We start from the raw sequence: 22,456 nt of genomic DNA, 5'->3' as shown, positions 1-22,456 counted from the left end.
GAAGATCGCTACATTATAATTTATTTTTGAGCCTTGGTGAAATCTCATGGCTGAACTCCATCTGGAGTGCCGTCCTGGGATCAGTCCAGGAACTGAATTGTTAATGAGCCGCTGCCTTAGAAAATAAGGAGTTAAATATATGCAGATGCAGCAACTAATTAACTGAATACTGCAGCTCATGTTTGCGTTTGCTGAGTAAGTCTGGCCAAACACTGTCAAAATACATGAATTAAGTCAGAGAGAATCCATTCAAAAAATGTGTACTTTGCCCTGACATTCAATAGTAGCTGGTTAAAACTAAAAAGTGTTCAATATGCAGCCATAAATACTTTCTACAAGTGTGAATCGACTCAAGTTAGTTAGAACAGGATACAACTAAAGATTATGTGTCTAAACTCTGCGGAAAGATCATCCACCACCATCAGAATAATAGTTTTTATGGAGAAAGTAGAGTTTAATGTTGTACTGTATTGACAAGACCGATTGATCAATGCCCTACAAAACTAATTCCTCCTCCTTAATAATTAAAAAAACAAAACAATCACAAGCAACTCGTACAAAAACCTGCCTTCTTGATCCTCGGGCTAAAACTTGACAGTGGTCTAAAGCCTGAATCAGCACACATTCAGCCAGCACACTCATTAGCCCACATCCTCGAGAATACACACTAATTAGTCTATAGTAAAAAGTGCCCTTCCTACTCATTAGACCCGTAATCACCTTAAACAGTGCAGAGGAACTCTCAGAGAGCCCAAATGAATGTGTGTGTGCGTAGGAGTGAGGATTTGTGCATATGCGTGAATCTCCTGTTAGCTGCTCAGATAACGTCTCCATGGGAGCCGCACTGTACACAGGGAGAGTGGATTTTCTCATTTCTACTCCAGCCACACTGAGCTTTACCAGCATTAAGGAATTAGTGCCACCCTACTTTACACCGCTTTAAATTATTGAAGAGATTATGATGTTAATCTCAGACTGGTAACCCAAGTAATGATCAGTCACAGTTTCAGTGAGCTGCTTAAACTCGTGTGTTTTTCTGCTTTGCATTTCTAATAGTTACCTGAATTCATTCCTGTGGTTAAAGGTACACAAAAATAATCACAATAAAAGCCTGAACACACACGCGCACGCACACACACACACCGAGGATATCATGTTATTTTATGTTCTCTGGCTTTGTTGCAGTTCAAAGATTTGAAGCGTCGTCAGAAGAGGGACCGCATTCCTCCAGCGTGTGACATTACTACATCATATTTTCTTTATAGCTACATAAAAGATGGTCCCTGACATATTTAATAGTCTGCTTCTTTATTGATGAGAGTAACTACTGGGACAGCAAGGCCACATACAGTGCTCTCACTGATTCTGAGTCGAATTTCAAAGACTTTTCATTGACTTTCAAAAACTTAGTCTTCGAGTGTTTCCATGACCAAAAAATTCTGCTTTTTCAGCTCTTATTTTCCACGACAGCTGCTTGCCGTGGAGAAAAACAGGTTATATAGTATCGTTTGTAAAACAACCCAATTGTTAAATTCCTCGTTATTTCATGAGGAAACAGGAAAGTTTCACATATCCTGACTTTAACTTGACCTGTGACCTCTCTAAAAACAAAGATTGACAGAAATGACACAACCATAACCAGCTATATGCAGGCAGCCATGTCATCTCCTTACTTTGTTGCTATTTTATTGCATCTTGGTCAGTCGTGGTCACTGTGACACCAGACAGGACAAAGGCCAGTGTGTGTGTTTTTCTTTTGGTCCTGTATGCTTTAACATTAGAGAACACATCACAGTGCCTTGATGTACCTTTTAGTGCACAATGGACCATTTAACACAATCGCTGTTGAAAGCATACAGGCCTGACACACAGTTTATTTCTGCTTCATGAGCAAGTCATCCGTCATAGTAGAATGTCTGTTAAACCTGTCAAGGACACGTCAAATCATCAGAGATGTATGTCAGAGTGTAAAATATGCACAGCAGCAGTGGACTCAAATAGGAAGTAGAAGTTTCAACGACACGCTGACAGCATTAGCTAAACTAAAAGCGAGTGATACCTTGGTGGAGAGGATCTTGAAGTTGCTCTGTTGAGGGACGATGGGGTGCATGAGGTGGAGGTGGAGGCTGTGGTTCTCTCCTGATACCAGCTGTATCGTGGCAGAGAGCTGAAGAGACAACAGAACAGTCATTAATCCTTAAAATCATTAAATGTGTCAGTAGACAACAAGGAGATATATTATTTTAAAATAATGTTGTGAAACCGTGGTGTCGATATTCTCGTTTTATTGAACTGCAGTCTGCAGAAAACACACAAGACAAAAAGGAAGATAAGAAGTGAGGGGGGTGAAGGTGTCAGCTTGTCCATGAGAATAATCATCTGATGTGGCTGGTGTGACGGCCCGAGGATCCTCACCCTGTCCCCTTCAGCCACTAACTAAAGGGGGGGGGGGGGGGGTCAGACAGCTCCTAACAGCCTGTCACTCACTGGGTGGGTGGCTTGTTGGTTTAGAGAGACATGGCCTCGGCTGTGGACCAAATCCTCACTTTCCTTACACACTTGTCACTTGGCAAACGCTGCCCTGGTATAGAAAAAGAAGCACTAAAAACTGCCCACTCGAGGGATAACTCGCCTGTACAGTACATCACTTCAACTTGTAATTGTCTGCAATTCACCACCTACCACTTCTCTAAAAGTGGACTTTTTTTTTTGATTTGAGACCAAACGTACGTTAGAAATAGTTCATCTGGGATAAAAGCTTAGAAAGTTAACTAAAGTAGCTTTTGGGCAATTCCACAAAACTATCAAAGCCTTAAATATTCATTTCCAGTTGAATTCCTGCACCGTCTGTAGGTATACAGCAGCTGCATGCTCAGTCACCGGGGAAAATAACTGGAACCAGCGCTTTTCATCTTTAATTTCTTTTGTATATACTGACCTAGTAAAAAATATATGAACTTATCTGTACTTCACACCACAGAGGAGGATTAACAAGTGACTGTGTGATTCAGAGCAAGTGAACTATTTCTTTTGAAATGGGGTAAACTCAGTTTGTTATTCTATTAGGAAAGACAAAGCCGCTCCCTGGGGTGCCCTGCAGTTAGCCCTCTGAGAGAAGAGAAGAGAAAGTGGAAAGAGAAAAAGTAAAAAGAGAAAGAAAGAAAGAGGATTGTCCCTTGGGGGCTCTGCAGCCGATCCTAGATCAGTTATGCCTTCTATCTACAGACAATTAGGAGGTGGGAGAAGCTGGGGAGGGTAAATTGTTCTTAGATCTGTACTTTGGGAGCAATGTTAACAAGGCACCACTGGAGGCATAGTTGGGTCCATGGGGAGCGAGTGTGTGTGTGAGTGTGTCTGTGTGTATGAGACCCATCTAATGGGCCCCCCTGAGGAAACACCCAAGAGCTAACCCGTCTCTGCTTGACACACACATACATACACCGTAAAACACAGACTCCCTTCACTTGGATACTGCCTTTAAGTGTGTGTTTATACCTCTTTGTCCATGAAGTTGGCACACACACCATCCTTGGGTACATTTTTTGCCATGACTGTGACGATGACTTGAGATTCTGTTTGGTACCAGTCATGTCTGAAAGAGACACACAACAGAAAACTGATTCAAAAGTCTGAAGGCCGTTTCAATTTTCACCACTAACATGATGAATAGAACAAAGAAGCTCCGGCTCATCGTTAACATGGATCGTCTTTGTTCACCCAGTTACACAGAACGGTGCTGCTTCGACTCATTAAGGCTCGGTCAATCATTACGCTGGTATAACAAATAAAACAAACATTACAAACAGATGCCTCGATAAGGTGTGTTTACATTTATGCACTTACTTCACTTGTGGAACTGTTGCCGTCTGCTGGGTCACCCGGTCCCCGAGACGGGAGGACAATTACAGAGGAAGATGGTGGAGATGAGGTGGAGGGATGAAACAAAAAGGACAAAAATGAGGAACCAAAAAAACAACAACAACAACAACAACAAAAGAAGCTTAGTAAGGCTTCCTTCTTTGTAGCAGGAGCATGCACACGGCTGACACTCTCTCTGCTGATGCTGAGAGCAACAATGCCCCCAAGTGGCCGTGCAGAGAAACTCACCTTGTTGTCGTCGACGATCTGTGTCTGCTCTGAGAAGAGAGAAGAAAAATAATTTAATAACCGCCCCTTAAGCTACACTGAACTCTTAAATATGATCATGAACCTATGAGAAGGCGCACGCACGCGCGCACACACACACACACACACACACACACACGCACGCCCATCCTCGCCACCAGTTTGTTTACTGGTCCATCCACGCCCATTATAAGCCCTGTGAGCCCAAGCAAGCCTGATCACCGTTTACCAGCATGCTGCCATACATTATTCACTTACTTCATTAGCGAGGGAGAGAACACAGAGCGAGGAGAGCGAAGAGATGGGAGGCGTGTTAATGTTGTCTTAATGAGGTCGCATTTGAAATGGTGAGGAGGGGGGCTGTTTGGGAAAAACACTATATGTGTGTGTGTGTGTGTGTGTGTGTGTGTGTGTGTGTGTGTCTGTTTTTTTTGTGGCTGCTGCCACATGCGACAGAATAACCCGGTGTTATGTTGGGTGTGAGGGGTCTGTAGTTGTTTGTGTGTTTGTGTGTGCGCGCGTGCTGTCTGCGAGCAGGCCTATGAAGGAGGAGGAGGAGGAGGAGGAGAAGGAGGAGGAGGGGGTGGGTTGAGTCTCATCGGGGGCTTTCAAACATCAGTAATGTTAACTCAGATGAATCATACCACTCCTGGGAGTACGTGTGCATGCGGGTGTGAAGCGTGTTTGTCAAAACTCATGCTCTTGTTTACTCGAGATGATCCAGAGGGCCCAGGCATCACCAGAAAACAGAGACACACCAACCCAGACATGGCATGCATCTTTTATTGGACAAAAGCAGCTCTGCCTGCACACTCATCCACCACCACCACCACCACCACTGCGAATGCATACTGTAGATTCATGGACGCGTGCAAGCGCGTTTGTTTGATCAGATGGGCTGATCAGCTCCCTGACTGTGCCAATTAGCTTAGTGTTTGACAGTAGGGAGCAAGATATATACATATATAGAAGTTAGAGTGCAAGTGATAATGGATTTTGAAGCCTTAAAACTTTTTAGAAACCACCACAGGCAATACTGTGTGCTAATATTTGATACCTTGAATGAAAATAAATAAAATAATAAAACTTTAGAAGCGACTTAAAAGCGACTTACTTCCCATCACCTCCGCACAGCGCTGGATCCAGATCTCAAATGATTTGTCAGAAACTGTAAAAGACAAAAAAGATCAGAAATGTGCTGTTTTGCTTTGTTATGAAGTAATATATGCTGATATGAAAAAGCTAAATTAAAAGTATTTCATAAAAACATCTGAGGGTATCAGGGTTGTGCTGATTGAGTCTAAAGGGGTGAGTAAGTGCTAGAGAGGCTAAAAGTGTTCATTTAGTCTTCAAAGCAGAACTCACTGGAAGAAAATGGGCACACGTGTGTTTTTGAAGTGTCTTTAATACTTTGTTTCATTAGTTTAACTCTAAAAATGAATTCCCGAGTCTTTTTTTTAATCTATTTCAAACATCCTACTCATTTAATTCCGACCAATTATTCAGTTGCCGATAGAGCCACATACAGTCAGCACCCCAAAAAAGACTCAAAGCATGTGTTTTTAGCACAAAGCCAGCTTGTTCTCTATGGCAGTGATGTTGTTATAGCCGCTGCTTTTCAAAAGCAAAGCCGCTTTAATTGTCACAAAAACGTGTAAGTGTCAAGGTCACTGATGAATAGAAAATCGAGTTTATAATGAAATGAGAAATCGACGTGTTGTTGTACTAGTTTTTTTTTTGGGCGACCTTCAGTTTGACAAACTGAGCTGGAGACATTAAAACTCTACAATAGAGAATTTAATGAGATTTTGGTCCCGGCTGATCTGTATATTGAGAACGGGGATAATAGCGTCTTGGTTGACAGCGGATACAGTTGTGAACAACGTAGACAGACACTGGCTTCACTCGCATTTTGTGATCTGGACTAAGAGTTTCAAATGTTTTAATCCTTATCCAACATCTTAGATGGATTCATCGAGGTAAACCCAATACTGAATATTTTTGATGTTTGTCTGATGTTTTGGTAGAACTGTTACAAAGCCCTCAACATCTTGCTGCTGTTAAATGATGACTTGCAATGCTTGTCTATTTATTGTTACAGATTATTTATTAGATATTTTATAGATTGGAAGGAAGAATTTCGGTCAGTAAATGTAAGGCCTGCTACCTTTTTTGTGTTTAACGCAGTTTTAAATCTAGAGCGAGAGACTTGCATCGTATAAAACCAGCAGACCAATGCTCTGAAGTTATGAAGCTATATTTTGGCACTATGAAATTTTCAAAGGGGTCCTTTGACCTCAACATATCTGAATGTAAATGGTTGTTATGTGTACCCACAAATCTTCTCTTTACAGACATGGCCACTTTATGCTAATCCTGCGCAGCTTTGGGCAAATACCATGCAGCAATATAAATGTGTTATTTTCGCCTACTTTATTTGAATATTTCTGCATACCGGGGTCCCTAAACAGAATTGGAAATGCATAAATTGGGTATGGCTGGAAAGCCGAGACTCTTGTGGATGCAAGGAGCCCAACTGTATTCATGTGTGATGATGTTAGTTACCATAGTACCCATTTCATTGAAGTGAGATCATTTGAAACTGGAAAAAACTTGACCTCATTGTATAAAATGACCTGTTGAGATAATCAGAGCCCCGTGAAACTGTACAACCACAGGTTAGAGACTGAGAGCATTCAAAGAAGATGAGTGTGGCTTTCCTAGGTATATTTCCCCACAGAGTTTCTGAGTCATTTCCAGAAGAGATGTGTTCACCATCCAATCAACAAAAAATCCAATTTTTGATAACAGAGCACAGAATTCATTTTTCTTGGTTGATCCTGAAGGTCTTGGTGTCTCACTGTGGTACTTTTAAACCATGTGCATTTTTTAACATTTATGACATTTTCTGATCAAAATAAATAATCAATGAATTAAAAACAGTCAGCAGAAAGACCAGCTGAAGCTCAGTTTTTATGAACTCTGTCGTACCTAATTGAAATATTACACTAATAAAACCAATGTTGATCAGAACTATGTTTGAGCTGTCCTGTAATGCTGTCCACAGTGTAAGCGATCATTCGTACTGTGTTGTATTTCACATTTGCACCAGCTTTAACTACTTTTGAAACTTTTATGTTGATTACCACCTTAAAACGAAACTGCACTCTCTCTCTTTTTTTTAAACCTTTTTATGCCTTTTATTAGTCTTTTTATAACTTGCTAATGTTCTTTTATTACTTGTGCCTTTTGAAACTTCCATTATGTAAAACATCTTGAATTGCTTCTTTATATGAAATGTGCTATATAAATAAACTTGCCATGCCTTGAATATTTTATCCCTAAAGCTAAAAGGGACACAGGTTAGCACTTTATTCAATGAGGGGAGCGAAGCAGCAGACTGGGTACTGCTGCGAACAGTGGTTTGTAAAGAGTGGGATGATGGAAAGTTTATACTGAAAGCCAAAATAGGCTGTACTCACCATCCAGTTGGTGTCCCTGAGTGAAAGCTGCATGTGCTGACTCATAGCGGTGAAGGTGGTATTCTGCTATTCTGCAATTGGGAGATAAAAACATGTCACATACACTTAGAATGGACAATGTGGGAAAACCTTTTCCGACACATAAAATTAGGATCATACGCATCGTTAAAGAAGTTAAACAAGTAAAGCAATTCTGGTACATAAACTTCATGGCTGGCTTTTTAGTTCATGTTTACCAGCCAGCTTTATATTGCAGCTTTTGAAACACAGAATTATCTTCATTATATCACTGTACACACCCTGTTCGCATGAAAGCAAGGGGAAGGCTGGGCTGTAGCTGCTGTGCTTTTTTGGCATCATCGACAGCACCTGCAGAGTGAAGACATCACTATGTTTATCATACATTCAAAGACTGTATCACTGCATCATGAATAGTCACACCACCTACATTTCCTCAAGTGAACGCCGACTGCTTATTTAATTTATTAATTCAAGTCAAGATCTGACAGAAAGTTATTTCCTTCTACAGTGTTTTCAACACTAGACCACAATACACTCACATACTGTACGCAGTTATCAAAAACACTTTAATTTTTTTTTTTTATAAAGAATCTGAACACATTTATATTCCCTGCAAGCCATTTTTAAAGTTGCATTATAACCACAATGTCTGTCAGCACATGCGTGTGAACTTACAGCTGTAGTTTTTGAGAAGTGTGTGGGCATAGGCACGCTGGCAAAACCACTCAGCGTTCTCAGAGTCTCCTTGTAAGGCCTCATTCAGTGCCTACGGGGAAAGAGAGATGAGGCACATTAGTGGACAGGTTCCAGTACTGTTTGGGATCTGAAAGAGTTGTGACAAAGGTGGAAAATGATATGCCGATGTGTCTCCTCTGTTTGCTACAATGGCACGGTAATGTGTTATTCTGGGATGGATTTGACAAATAAAGCTGGTGGAAGTTAATGATTAACTTATTACTGCAGGACAGTGTGGTAACTGTTCACAGAACAGTCTTATACTCATAACAAGGAACAAATAGAAGATGGGTGTGTTTGAAATGTTGAAAGTCAATAAAACTAGTAAAGACTTGGATCTGTTGAGGATGACACTGCAGGATCGCCACGCTGACAGCTGGATATGTGTTAAACCGAGGCTGTTTATTACCGACATCATACAGTAATGACTATTTAATGACTGACAGAGTGCAACAAAGTCTCAAAGTGAACACAGAGCAGCAGCACTGTTATCAAAGTTAGCTCTTCACACAAACAGGAAACGTTACGAGCTAATTTGGCTAGCTACAGCGTCGACATGAGAAACATTATCAACACCGACACCACAAAACAAAACAACAGCGGTCAGAAGAGCTTCAGATCAGTGTTATGATCAGACAGAGCCGCCAGATGTTTGATGGTGTGTCTGTTTATGGCTGACCTGCAGAGCTTTCTGTGGATCTTCGTCAATGAAGCTATCGGGGAAGCTGCTAAAGCAAAATAAAAAAAGAGAGAGAGAGAGAGCCACCGTTAACCAGCTGCGCACAAACACCGCGTGAACATAATAAAAGTGTATAAATATTGTAATGTTTGGTATCACTTGCCGTTCCGTTGCCATGGCTTTGCTGTGACTGTGTTTCCAGAGTGACAGGAAAGTTCTAGCAAGACGTGGGACTGCTGGAAACGTGAGCCACACAGCAGCAGGCCCGTCAACATCCGACTGCACCGCGCTCACACCGCCGGTACTCCACCTATCGGCCCGGAGGACTCATGACACGGCAGCTTCCTCAAAGGACAGCGAGTTTTTTTGACATGAAGGAAAGAGCTGCCATTAAATACTCTAACCTCTAACCTAAAAATAAAAGATAGTGGAATAAGTATACACCTCACAGTAAAAATATCCCAACTGTTAGATTGTTAAATACATTAAAATATTTATAAAACATTTCAATGTAGCTGTGAGAGGATAGAGTTAATTTGGCTTCATTTGTATCCTCTGTAGTTTCATCTATATCGGTTCATTATATTTATTTTATGTATTATATTATATATAATTATATTATATTATAATTATATTATTTTATATTATATTATTTATATTATATTATATATATATATATATTTATATTATATTAATATTATATTATATTATATTATATTTAGTCCCTTCTCTATTAGTCGCTTTGGATAAAAGCGTCATGTAACCTCAGCAGGTGTCTGCGTGGGTTCTTCCAATGACATGCACTTAATGTGCCTCTAAATTGGCCATAGGATATATAAATGTGAATGGTTGTTTGGTTGTCTATGTGCCCTGTGATGAGCTGGCAGCCCCACTGTGACCCCAATGAAAATAAGTGGCTACAAATAATGGATGGATACTTGAAATGTAGTGGGGTACAGCATAGCCACACTTTAATTATTAAAGTGTACATCACAAATTCTTCCATAAATGGCAACCCTTTATTTGCTATTTCACTAATTTAGAGGTATACCTGACTGAATCTTGTTATTTCAATGTATATTTTATAATGCATAAATAACCAGCAATATGTGTGTTGGTCATGAGCCGAACTGGGGCACGGGTGGGAGGTGTTCTCTGTTCTTTTGTTGTTGTTTTTTTACACTGCACTGTAATTTTATTCAATTATTTTCTTCCTCAATTTTACCAGTGTTTTTGTTCATTTTCTTTTGTGTATGTGTATGTGACTGTTTACACATGCATATATGTTAAAAAAAAAGGATAACTGTAATATAGTTAGTATATCTGTAATTGGAAGTATCATATCTTATTTGTCAATAAAAATAATTTTGAACGTGTACATCACTGTGTTGCAGCCAATAAAGGTGGGGCTAATTTTAATTACTCAATATACTCCTGGGTAACTTTTGCACACAGGGATCAATAAAGTCTCTGCAGAATCTGCAAAGTAACTAAAGCTGTAAAAAAAAAAGAAATATACACATATCTACTTAAAGTATAACTTAGTCCTTAAGTAACCTATGTGCCTCCAATTACTACTTACATACAGTACTTGAATAATTGCGTGAAAAATAAAAGTGCGATGCTGGCAAACTAAATGTGGGTGAATAAATAAGTCAGAATGAACTTCACACAGACAATGATAAAATTACATTTATTTCATATAATTATCATTTTTCAACACGAAAGCGAACGCATCAAAAATAAAGGAACAGAAACTCCACCTCTCCCTCTGCTACAGGCTTTCAAATCCACATCGGTAAAACTTACAGTATCGAGATGAAGCAAAGTGAGAGGATTCCAAATAAACAGCTTTCTCAGTAATAAGGTGAAAACAGTTTTGCATAGGGTTCCCTGGGGGGAAGGTGGGGGCAAAGGCACAGGTGTAAGCATCTCCTAAATCAGGTTTAGCATCACAGAAGGCAGCCTAACTCTTAACGAGCTCAAATTTCATTTGGAGTGAGGTGAACTTGGGCTGGCTTCATGAGGCTAAGATGAACTGAAGAGAAAACATTTAACTCAAAATTACTTCATCATAAAGGGCCAGCGGTTTTACTCCTTGCATAGAGTATACAGTCTGTGCGGTAAAACTAATTTTTAACCTGAGGGAGAGAATGGCAACAAGGCACAATGTCAAGCATGTTCACAGACATACAGTATATAACACACAACATATAAAGATATCAAGGCTTCAGAGGTCCATATATGCATTTATATATGTGTAACAACTAAAAATAATGTGTGCATAGCAGAAAGGCTAAATATCAGTATGACTGTACAGGTAATGTAGCGAAAGAAAAAGCTACAAGACCATTTCACTAGTGATTGTCAACAGAAGGAAGGTCCACTGTGCAGATACATCGACTAAACAGCAGCAGTGCTAAATTACTATTCTACAAATAACAGTGATCCCTTGTTTTTTTCCACAATTCACAATACAAACAAAATTCAGTAAAAATAATAATAATATTATTAATAATATGGAATGTTTTCCCTCAATAACCTCATGATTACCAGGAACAGAAGAAGCACGGGGACAGGATGGACTGAGATCTTCAGGCACTTAGAGAAGAAAACATACAGCAGAGGTAAAACATTAGTGCAAAGCCATTTTCAAGGCAGAGGAATGATTCAGCATGTGAGAGTGAAAAAAACAAAAAGAAAACAAAAACAGAGCAGGGAACGAGGACGACCGTAAAGTCAAAGAAGGAGAGGCACAGCGTGCTGATCAGATCATGTGCTCCATGAAGCTGGAGGTGAAGTGCAAGCAGAGGCACACGACACAGAGAGGCAGTAGATTCCAGTGCATGTCTGTCTGTCTGTCTTTGGTGTCTTGTCTCGTTAACGGCTACAGAGAACGTCATAAGGCTGCGATTAAGGACATGAGCTTTAAAAGGCTGCCTTTACTTAGAAAGTAACCTGCTGACGTGCTGAGATTTTGGTTCCTGACAATTTCCTGTCACCTCAGATGTCACGGAGGAAACACTGATCTAGAATTCATCTAAAATACAAATAATCCTAGATCAATACTCCGAATCTTACACGCAGCAAAGTGCTGCTCTGTAACTGGTCCTGAGTCAGTGGAGTGTGTGTGCACGTGTGTGTTGTCGTGACTGGGCACTGGTCTTTTTCTAATGGTCAGAGTTAGTTAGGGGCACCAGCTGTGGAGCCTCCACGTGTGAAGTTTTCTGTCCATGGTGTGACTTTTCATCAAGTGTCTCCCGAACACCTTTACCATCTACAGACACCTCAGCAGCAGCCTGTCGCTCACACAGACTCCCCAGCAGTTGAGCTGTTTTGAAGACAGAGGCGTGACCTGCGGGCTGAAGCGACTGGACCTTCGGTAGGTTCTGGAGGGTCCGCAGCATCTCGGCAGAAACAATAGGCAAATGCTGCTCCTGGATCAAGCTGGTGCTGGTAGGCCGCAGGACGGTGTCACGCTGGACTGTGGGCCTGGGAGCAGGCCTGGTCCGCTGGGTAGCTGGAGCTCGGACAGAGCTGGAGGACATTTTCTTCTGTGGTGGGTGTGAATCTTCCTCATCCACTGACTGGTCACTAGAAGGTATCGTGCTGTCATCAGAGTCATCACTCACACCCTCATCATTGCCACTATTGTCATCATAATCTTCTTCTTCTTTGGTGCCATCGCCATCTGTGATATAAATCATGTCTTTGGGCAGAGAGGTGAACTGGTAGACGAGACGCTGGCCTTCTACCTTATTCAGTATGCCTCTCTGGTAGTAGTACCTACATGAACACAATGATCCAGCATTAACAAAGCAGTCTGTACATCTACTCACAGACACTGTACCCAAAGCAAAGACATGACCAAATTGTGATTACATTTCTGAGCAGTGTACTTTACCTGAGTGCTCTGCCCATTGTCTCATAATTCATATCTGGCTTGTTCTTGTGTTTGCCCCAGAGTCTGGCCACAGCTTTTGAGTTGACCAACTTAAAAATTCCTTCGTTTGGATTAGTCCATTTAATGTAGCGGGGGCAGACCTGTCGGTCCTGCAACAACTCCATCAGGAACTGCCACAGGTACAGTGTGTTTCCTCCTGAAGCACAAATACAGGAAACGTGATAGTAAAGGAAATACATTAAAACAACGTGGAAATATCTGTAAAAGTTATGTCGGAGAAGTGACAAGTGATCCCCTGTGATCCATCTATCCAAGGCCCTTTTCAGGTGTAAATGTTACTTATGGTTTTATTAAGACATGGCAGGGGGAGCCACGTGCTTGTGCTTCATTCAGCCAGAGCTCATGGCTAGAGAGCAGAAGTGAGATAAAAAGATACGATACCAGTGTTCTGTTCTCTCACAGGCTGCATTAGTGACTTATGAAGTTATAAAGTTACACAAGCACAGAATGACAAGACATGAAGATGGATGTTTGAATCCTAACTGCTTAAATGATGTATGTAAAGTGTTTTTGTTGGAGAATCATTCACTATCCATAAAAATACAGAGAGGAAGTGTTGTTGTTTGGATTATTTATTTATTTATTTATGGTGTAAAGAGAAAAAAAAATACTTTTAAAAATATTTTGCTCATTCAAAATGTTTCATAGATTTTGAATACTCTTTGAATACGCCTGTTTTTTCCACATAAAAAATTTGAATTGAGTGATGAATTTATTACAGCTGCTCTTCAGAAGGTGAACAAGGCCTGTGTTTATTTCCTGTCTGTGCACCTTGTACTGCTGCGGCCTGCACATTCCTCTGACAGCATTAAATTCAGTCATGCGCCGTACTAAAAGGGTTATGAAAATGTTATGAGGTCTGACACAGTGTGGTGTTGTGACATCTAAGCTCACCCTGACACTTATTCAAATATGACAATGACATGTAAAACCACAGTGTCATAACGAGGTCCATGTCTGAAAGCAGCTCAATTATTTTTAATGTGCGACAGTACCTTTGTTGTATTTGTCCTTCTTCACTGTAATGTTTGGCGTTGGAGACTCTGCCCTTCTATGCCGAGGTTTTCTCCCTACATGGTTGAAGAATAAAAGCAGGTCATTTATGAGATATTTAATATAATCACACCAGATTAAGTTTCGGATCTGGCTGATAACCCACAAAGTGACTGACCTCTCTTCTTGGACTGCAGCTGTGCCGCAGGCTTCTTTGTGTGCAGCGAGTGCCATTGTGGCTGATCAACAGCTCCCACAATCCCCTCTGCTGACACGGTCACCTGGGTAACAGGAGTATTGATGACATCACCCAGTGATGGTAAGAAGGTCTGGGCTGCAGGGGGGGCATAAACAGATTTAATGAAGGAAAGCAGCACTGTGACCACTTCGACTAAAAATAACATCTTGCAGTCAGACATCGAAAAGGGAGTGAGGTTTTGCATCCTGTGCACACAAACATATGAGCAGTGTTAACTCCGGTGTTTGTTTGTGTGTGTGTGTGTGTGTGTGTGTGTGTGTGTGTGCTTACAGTAGTGTTCCAGGGAGAGGGTGTCAGGGCAGTCCATGTTGAGAAGCGAGTCGGCAGCAACAAGTGTCTCCATGGTCTCTTCCTCTCCACTTTCACATGGCTCCACTACAGAGAGAGAGGAGTAACATACACAAAAAAAAATTTTAGAAGGTGGAGGAGGATTTCAAATGTGATGAAACACCTTGATATGTCAGGCATTTCAAGTGCTGGATTACAGCCTGACTAGGAGCAGACATTCCTGTCTTGGTGCTTCATCTATGAACATTTTCCACAGACAATGTATTATATCACGATGTATATTAATTATGTGACAAAAAAGCACAGATTGTAACAATTGGTAACACCACAAATGAATGTAAACTCATGCTTCTGGAGACATGGGGCAGTGGTTCTCAACCGTTTTTGTTTAATGTGCCTCCACAGCCCTATCGGATACGTTCAAGTACCCTTTCATTGTCTCATCGCCTCTATACACGGGATGGGCTTTCCTGGAATTGTTCAGTCGTAATTCACCACAGAGAAAAAAACAGTAGCTGAGATGGATTTGTGGCCGCAAATATATATTCATACGAGACACTGTGTCTTAGTAATTGTAAATGTTTAGACTTTTTTTGTCAGTAGGTTTGGTCAGGTTTCCATTTCATGCCATTACACTTGGCATACAACCATAAATCCATCAGTTTTAGCCATCTATTTGGAGTTTTCTGTATGCCTTGCCACCTAGTTTTTACACACATAACACAAAATCTGAAACTGAGGTGACTGACCATGTGAAATACACCGATTAACGTGGCAATAAATATGCAGAATAACTCAAAGTATGTTTCCATCTGGCAGGTAACTGAGGTGAACTGACCCTTTAATGACCCAAAATGGTGATTGCAGCAATTATTTTAGCAGCAAATAGTGCCTAATTCTTTTTTTTTTACATCGCTTGCTAAACTTCAGCACAGTGCACACTTTGGTAAATAACACTAACATGTGATGTTTCACTGCTTTAAAGTGCTGCCGCCTCCGCACAAACCATATGGGCAGCTATGGGCTTGTGTCATTCATCCCATCTCTCAGCACACGTCTTACCACATGTATGTCCTTGAGGCGGATTATTAAAACAAAAGAGGGAGTCCATTGTGTTGCGCGCATTTATTTACGTGACGTGAACAGGCTGCAGAGCAGTGAGCTAGAAAAACATCTGCTAGCTAACAGCTGTTTATCGTGGGCTCAAACACTGTCTGCCGCCGAGAAAAGCCACCAAAACGGACGCCAGGTTTAAAAACACACACAGCAGGTAAGACACTGCCCCGAAATGTTTGCGCTTTTAAAAAAATAAAATGTCACACAGCTGTCTGCGAGTGCTGCACCGTTAGCTAACTCCACCGAGCCTCGCCATGCCCTCTCTGCCTCAGCTCCAGCGGGAGTAAACAACAAAACAACCCGATAACTTACTTTTAATTCCCGGCACTGGTGAGAAACCAGCTTTAGCATATGTGCTGTAGCCCGTAGTGACCACGTCTACATCCTAATATGATTCATTAACTGTCTTGTGCAGGCACAAGCCAGGAATGTTTTGTTTCACTTCCTGAATATTTGCGGAGGGTGGTCCATGTGTGTGCTTAGGTGGCGACTGCGCATGTGCAAGCCCCGGCCGCCTTTGATACCTGGAATGACTTTTAATACAAGTAGACTTGAATAAAACCCAATAGAGCAGACTACTGGACAGCAGGTGAGCCTCAGTCATGAAAGGTTTGTGTGTGTGTGTGTGTGTGTGTGTGTGTGTGTGTGTGTGTTGTATGCACTGACCTTTGAGCAGCTGCTGGTGATCCTCCTCTGCATTTGTCTGTTCACACGTTAGACCTGCATATGAGAGCAGGTGTGGATGGGGAACCTGCTCCACAATCACCGCCGGGTAATCTGAATAACTCCCCAACTGTCACACACACACACACACACACACACACACACACAAAAGTTTGATCAGATTAGATTACAGTTTGTCAGTTTCGCCTGAATTTCAAGCTGCGTCACACACCATCTCTGTTTCAACACGCAAACGTACTCACCTGTGAAGTGTTAACATGGTCGCTGGCGAAGTCAAAGATGAGCTCTGACTGCTGAAGCATGGCTGAATGTCTCAAACACCCCCCCGCCACACACACACACACACACACACACGACCTTAACTGTATGAAAGCAGCATCACAGCTTTTCTCTGAAGACTATTAATAACTGCACAGGTCCGATGTGTCCCAGGTTTTGTGTCTTTAGGATGAACGGCAAATTGACTGTCAGTGTAGATCTACCAATGAGCTCCCCCCAGGATACGACGAGGGTCGACCTCTTTCCATCCAGCACACGGTTCAACAGTGGCAGAGTGATGTGAGTATACTAATTGACCAGAGACACAGAGGCGTCACAGGAAACTCATGCTCGCTCGCTCTTTCGCTCGCACTGCTTCGACTCTCGATGAGGAAGTGGGGGCTGCTAAACTGTCCTGTGGTCTGACTGAACCTGCCAGAGAAGAACAGAGAGAAACAGACTGAAGTGTGTCGGTGGGGGGGTTGGAGAGCCGTTAGAGGCAAAACACACAGTGAGATCACCACACCTGCAGTGAATATCAGGTGGTAACCGGTTTTATTAAAAATAAAATGTCCAAATGAAGAAATGCAGTCACTGCGATCTGAGCGGCAGAAAAAAAAACCCCAGCTCAGTTGGCTTCCTGTGTTCATATATCTCATTCTGTTGCTCTTATCTTTCTTCTAAAAGAGGCTAAACCAGCAACAGGAAGGAAGCATTTGCACTGCAATGTGTGGCTGGGCTGTGTGGTAAGAGTAGGGGGGAGGCAGCTGGTGTTGAACTTCATGAACATCATGTCTTTGCACAGTGTTCAAGGTTTCAGGGGTGTTACTCCCACATTCCTTACAACATGACTGTGAAGGGGACATTCAAAGCTATAAAGCCAACTCCTCTTCATTACTCCTTCATAATCGCTTGATCCCAGTCCTTTCTCTTATTTCCCCCTCACCACCCCACTCCTCCGTCTTTCATTTTTAAGCAGTTCTGAGTGATTTTGGTCTCCTCTGTTGCCGCTCCCCCTCACAACTGTCTCAAATTTAGGTTGTACACACTGTTTGCACACCTGCACTCACCTTCAGCTCCTTTCTGTTGAAGATCACGCAAACATTTAGGCTCAATAGATCTCCCACTGTGAACAAATCACTTCCAAGGAATTAAATATAATCATTCAGCTCCTACATTTTAATCCCATTAATCCTCAGTCTGGTTGAAATTGTCTTGACAGTCTCACAGTTCTTGAGGTTTTTTTTTTTTAATACCCTGGCTGGCAAAGAGAAAAAGAAAGCAAGTGCACTTCTTTGCCTTTATGTGTGTGATAGAGGCACAACATGTTTGGGTCAGTTATCACACAGGAAGCACAGCTCAGTTAGGAGGCACCGCTTCCTGCGTTCCTGTGCCAGAACGCTGCCAACATCTCTGCCAGCAATGGCCTTCTCATTTTTCGACTTCCTCTGATGTGTGCAGTTGTTTTGGTGCTCTATGATTTACGTAGGACACGAGTGAAATGGAGGACACGAGTGAAGAGTCCTAATCTCAATAATGTTCTGTGTGCAGTATGCAAAGCTTGATTAGATTACAGCATCATTTAACAGTATCTGTAATTACTGATTATTTTTTTGTATATCCTTTGAGCAAAAATATCTGGAATTGACTCTTGAATGTGAATATTTGCTGTTTTTTTTTTAATCCTCAGACAAAAGGAGCAATTTGAAGATAGCAACGTCAGCTCTCTGGGGGAATGTGATGGCTATTTTTCACTATTTTTGCACAGACATTCACTGTTTTATGAGAAAATAATTCGTAGATACATAACACATATGTTTTTAAATCTAAACTAACATGAGCTGATTTCTTTTTCATATATTTATTCTGACTGTCTTGAAGTTGTAGTGCATGTGGAACATAATTAATAACTACTGTCCACTTCCAAACCTGAAAATCAGGCTCTGGATATACACATTGGCAAGCTGGCATGGCCTGTTCCAGTATCAAATGATTGTATTACAAAACATAACTAATGCAGCTTGCATTTTGTGTTCCGTACAAGTGTACAAGACAATGAGGTCACTGACAAAACATCTGTATCTGTGCTGTTTTTCTTTCTTTGAGTGGTAGCCACCTCTGTCTGCCATTGTGCCATGTGTATATGTTCATTGTCAGCGAGCCCTGCAGCCTGCCACTTCTATACAGAACGCCTCTGACAGTACAGAGCCTGTGTTCATCAGTACTCCGGTCACATAGGTTTGTCTCTGTGGCCTCGGCACTGGGATCTGAGTCTGTGAAGTGGCTGCCAGGGCCCTAAGGACACTGATAAGCCCCCATAACATTCATTCCCCAGTTTGCGCGTGCGTGTATGTGTGTGTAAGAGTCAGAGACCGAGATAGAGAGAGTGCGGCTGTGTTTGACAGAAAGTGGCAGAGAGTGTGTATGTGTGAAGTAGGCCAGGCTGATAACAGTATGGCAAGTGAGGGAGCAGCTGATAAGCCCCTCTTGTTGCTTGGGGTAACAGGGCCTTGTTAAATGAACACAGTGAAATATAGTGTGTGCGTGCGCGTGTGTGTTTGTGTGTGTGTGAGCGTGGAGGTGGCCACAACACACCTTTGTTGTTACAACCTTCCTGGTATAAATCATGTACTGTTATTTTTTAATAAACATTTCTGGCGGGCAGATTAAACTGCGCCAAACAGCCACACTCAGAAACTCACACACACACTCTGTGAAAAACACTTTCACTTTCCCTTCAGCACATGTCACGGAGCACACACTCACAGAAAGAGCTACAAGTGATTTTTTCCCTCTTTGTTGTGTGAAGTATTTGTCAGTATACAGAGTAACAGGCATGTTGTGTGGAATAAGAGGAGGTGGGCTTACCTTGTGTTTATATCTTGTATGTGGCAGAGCAGCAGCTGCCTGGAGGATCCACAAGAGAAACGGAAATTGTTCTCATCCCTTCTGGCAAACCAAGAGCCTTCATCTGCCTACAGACCTGGGACCAGTTCCCCTTTGTGACTTTCCACTCACCAAGGAAAGTGACAGACATTAGATCAGTGTAGATCCTGTTGATTTTTTTTCTCTTCTTCCCTTCAGCGCTTCTCAGTTATTGCTTCCTCTTTTTTTTTTTTTCCAGGGAACTGCCCCCCTGTGAGTTCTGATTGGTTACCTGTGTTGTGAGTCAAGGTAACCCATAGTGACCATTGTCAGTGTGGAGCAAATGTAAACACGGGCGTATTTGCAATGTAAAGCAGAAGAGAGCCAAGCAACCGATCTGCAAACAGCCGTGTGGGTTATATGAGGGTTGACAAGTCAGTGGACGTGTGTGATGATCCCACTAAATATCATATTAAATCATTATGCCAGCTTCAGCTCCACGAGTGAGGATTTTCATTTTATGCCTTTTTTTATCTGATGCCTTGCTTAGTTAGTCATTACATATCAGGCTGATGTAGATATAGATACATAAATGTGGACACAAAGGCAGAAAAGGCTTGCAGACAGACACACATGAAGTAAAGCAGGGGTCTGTCTTTATTCAGTCCCTGATGCTCCCTAGTGGCAAAATTTTGCACCAACACCCGTAACAAAAAGTGTTCAGTGCATTTCCGTTCCTTCCTCTCTCTTTCAATAAACAACAAAAGGGGCTTATATGGTTATCATCGCAGAGTGTGGTTCAGTGATACTTGGGGGAATGGGAGAGGTTATGTGATCACTGACACTAGTTTCTTGGAATTCATTAACTCTTATGAAAACGGGCCCTCTGCAGCCAGACTGCATACTGTCACTGCTGTGATGGTTGCATAACTACCCTCTCTGTGAACCTCATATAACAGAATCTAACCTGTTGTGCATACGTTCCCAGATACATAAATAAAAATGGAACATGTGGCATGATATGTTCTTTGACACGCTTATTATTAAAGATGTTCTTTGCTGTCCTAAGACCTTTATTTGGCCATACTGAAGAGCGTGAGAGGATTTATCAGTAGATAGTGCAGACTCTGACAAAGACAAGAAGAAAAGACATGTTTGATGAATGTCATAGTCACCTAACTAGGCTTTGATGATATGTGCAATGTGCAGTATTTTCTTTAAATTCTTCTTCTTCCTCCATCTCATCCATATGTCCGAGTTTGACTGATAAGGCTGAATAAATCAAGCCTCCCCTTCATTCCTGTATTCCTTTGTTTTTTTCTCACTTCTGCAACAGCATGCAGCTCCAAGAATGTGCTGGTTTGGCTCATAAATAAGGTTAACTCCCATAATGTTTTGATAAAGTAGCAGACGGTAGGGTTTTATTATTACAATATGTGTACTCGTGTGTGAAAGAGGGAGGTAAGTATTGTTACTATCACATTATTAATGAAGTTATCCAGTGGACACCAAAATAAAGTACAGTCTTCTTCAGTTTATGTAATAAGTTATAACACTAATGAGTTTGTGTGTTTGAAATACACTTTCATAAAGCGTAAAGGGACTGTATGAAAAATATTAGCGGGGGAAAGGGGGTAGTAGACATATTTAGTCTCAGATTCAATATAATTAATAGTAACATTCAAAAGATAACTGTTCATAATGTTGGATTTTGCCATCTGCCACACATTTATTAAGGTGTTTGTTGATGACAGATTCAAAGTTCTATTAAGGATATTAATGTTTATATTAAGATACATGATTTAACAAACTAAAGACAATATCACATAAGGTTTGTTACAATGCCTTTGTTGATATATTTATTGACAGAAAACGTATTGGTAACAATTTAAATATACAATTTAGATGCCTTATTGCTATGATGGTTCTTGGTTCAAATCTGTGTGGAGTTTGCAAGTTCTCGCCGTGTCCAGGTAGGTTCTCTCCAGGTGCTCAGGCGTCCTCCCACAGTCCAAAGACATACAGGTTAATTGGCGATTCCCGTAGGTTTGAATGTGAGTGTGAATGGTTGCTTGTCTCTATGTGCCCTACAATGAACTTGTTCTGGGTGTACCCCGCCTCTTGCACAATGTCAGCTGGTATCGGTTCAGCAACAATGTGAAAGAATTCTCTCTTCCAGCTTATCAAATGTAAATATTTGCTTGTTTTCTTAGTGTTCTGAGTATCTTTGGGTTTCACTCAGATAAAACAAGCAATTCAAAAACATTGCTTTTGGATACTGTGACATTACTATGGCATGTTTCACCTTTTGTCTGACAGTTTATAGAGTAAACAGTTAATTCTGTAGATAACTGGCAGATTAATTGATATTAATTGTTAGTTGCAGCCCTACTAATACTAATAATGTGTCTGTTACACAACATGAGCAAGGCTTTATTCTCACATATTTGATCTTAATGACAAACTGCAAACTCATTTACTTTACATTTACATTTACTTGATGTAAGCTACGACTGTCCTATATACGCAATTTTTGCTCTGACCAAAATGTACAGCATATGTCTATGTGTGGCTGATAAATCACTCTTTATCTTGTACTCTAGCCCAATCGATTTGTCATCACATTGTCAGGCAAGCAATAAAAGTGAGATTCATAAGCAGTGTAGGACTGTGATACAAAGTTTGACTGTCCCCTGATGTAGAACTGAGGGAGGAAAGAAATGAAAGAAATGCAATCATATCCATGGTACGTCAGTCTGATGAATTCCTTCTGCTGGCCACGTCTGCTCACCTTATGCTGCTTCAGCTTCTGCTGCTGCTGCGTGTATGTCTGTGTGCGTTGCCTATGCATGTGTTCAAACGTGTGACATTTGTACATCTGTGAAAGTCAGTGATGAGTTGCGTTTTTGTGTCATTTATCAACCATTTCTTGAAGTGTGAAATCAATGGTGTGTGACCAAAACCAACAAATTGGCATTCACGTGCAC

At 41.3% G+C, this 22,456-nt stretch overlaps 2 protein-coding genes and 1 long non-coding RNA gene across 9 annotated transcripts in view; 1 reads left to right on the top strand and 2 right to left on the bottom strand.

Annotated features, from left to right (window-relative positions):
• sugt1 (SGT1 homolog, MIS12 kinetochore complex assembly cochaperone) overlaps positions 1-9,350 on the bottom strand; it is a 28,362-nt gene extending 19,012 nt beyond the window's left edge. For 2 of the 4 annotated variants that reach the window (XM_027283257.1, XM_027283256.1), the window contains exons 1-10: positions 9,206-9,347; positions 9,043-9,091; positions 8,304-8,394; positions 7,907-7,976; positions 7,608-7,678; positions 5,240-5,293; positions 4,108-4,136; positions 3,844-3,869; positions 3,496-3,592; positions 2,060-2,167 (exon numbers count right to left, since the gene is read on the bottom strand). In XM_027283257.1, coding sequence (XP_027139058.1) covers positions 2,060-2,167; positions 3,496-3,592; positions 3,844-3,869; positions 4,108-4,136; positions 5,240-5,293; positions 7,608-7,678; positions 7,907-7,976; positions 8,304-8,394; positions 9,043-9,091; positions 9,206-9,219 — 609 coding nt within the window. In that variant the 5' untranslated portion in view covers positions 9,220-9,347. Of the gene's footprint in view, positions 1-2,059; positions 2,168-3,495; positions 3,593-3,843; positions 3,870-4,107; positions 4,137-5,239; positions 5,294-7,607; positions 7,679-7,906; positions 7,977-8,303; positions 8,395-9,042; positions 9,092-9,205 lie in introns of all 4 variants that reach the window. The other 2 variants (XM_027283259.1, XM_027283258.1) reach the window with 2 other exon arrangements.
• Positions 9,351-10,716: 1,366 nt separating this feature from the next.
• On the bottom strand, positions 10,717-19,604 carry LOC104935786 (ETS-related transcription factor Elf-1). 3 transcript variants are annotated; one of them, XM_027283264.1, is made up of 7 exons: positions 19,473-19,604; positions 16,329-16,455; positions 14,529-14,633; positions 14,178-14,333; positions 14,002-14,076; positions 12,947-13,142; positions 10,717-12,828 (listed from the first exon to the last, which is right to left on the bottom strand). In XM_027283264.1, exons 3-7 carry the CDS (start codon positions 14,599-14,601, stop codon positions 12,213-12,215), a joined length of 1,116 nt encoding a protein of 371 aa, XP_027139065.1. In that variant the 5' UTR covers positions 14,602-14,633; positions 16,329-16,455; positions 19,473-19,604; the 3' UTR covers positions 10,717-12,212. The 3 variants fall into 3 exon arrangements, with proteins under 3 accessions (XP_027139065.1, XP_019112810.1, XP_010749980.1); XM_019257265.2 differs by lacking the exon at positions 19,473-19,604 and adding an exon at positions 16,589-16,729; XM_010751678.3 differs by lacking the exons at positions 16,329-16,455; positions 19,473-19,604 and adding an exon at positions 15,975-16,185.
• Positions 16,776-20,489, top strand: LOC109138069 (uncharacterized). Of its 2 annotated transcripts, none has more exons than XR_002041823.2 (2): positions 16,776-16,904; positions 19,500-20,489. It is a non-coding gene; the product is annotated as an uncharacterized LOC109138069 (long non-coding RNA). The 2 variants fall into 2 exon arrangements; XR_003463025.1 differs by having other exon boundaries at positions 16,793-16,904; positions 19,505-20,489.
• Positions 20,490-22,456: the final 1,967 nt, after the last annotated feature.

This window comes from Larimichthys crocea, chromosome X (genome assembly GCF_000972845.2).
Source record: "Larimichthys crocea isolate SSNF chromosome X, L_crocea_2.0, whole genome shotgun sequence".
In the NCBI taxonomy this organism is placed as follows: domain Eukaryota; kingdom Metazoa; phylum Chordata; class Actinopteri; family Sciaenidae; genus Larimichthys; species Larimichthys crocea.
Note: the sequence above shows the minus strand (reverse complement) of the source record. Positions and strands in the feature narration are given on the sequence as shown.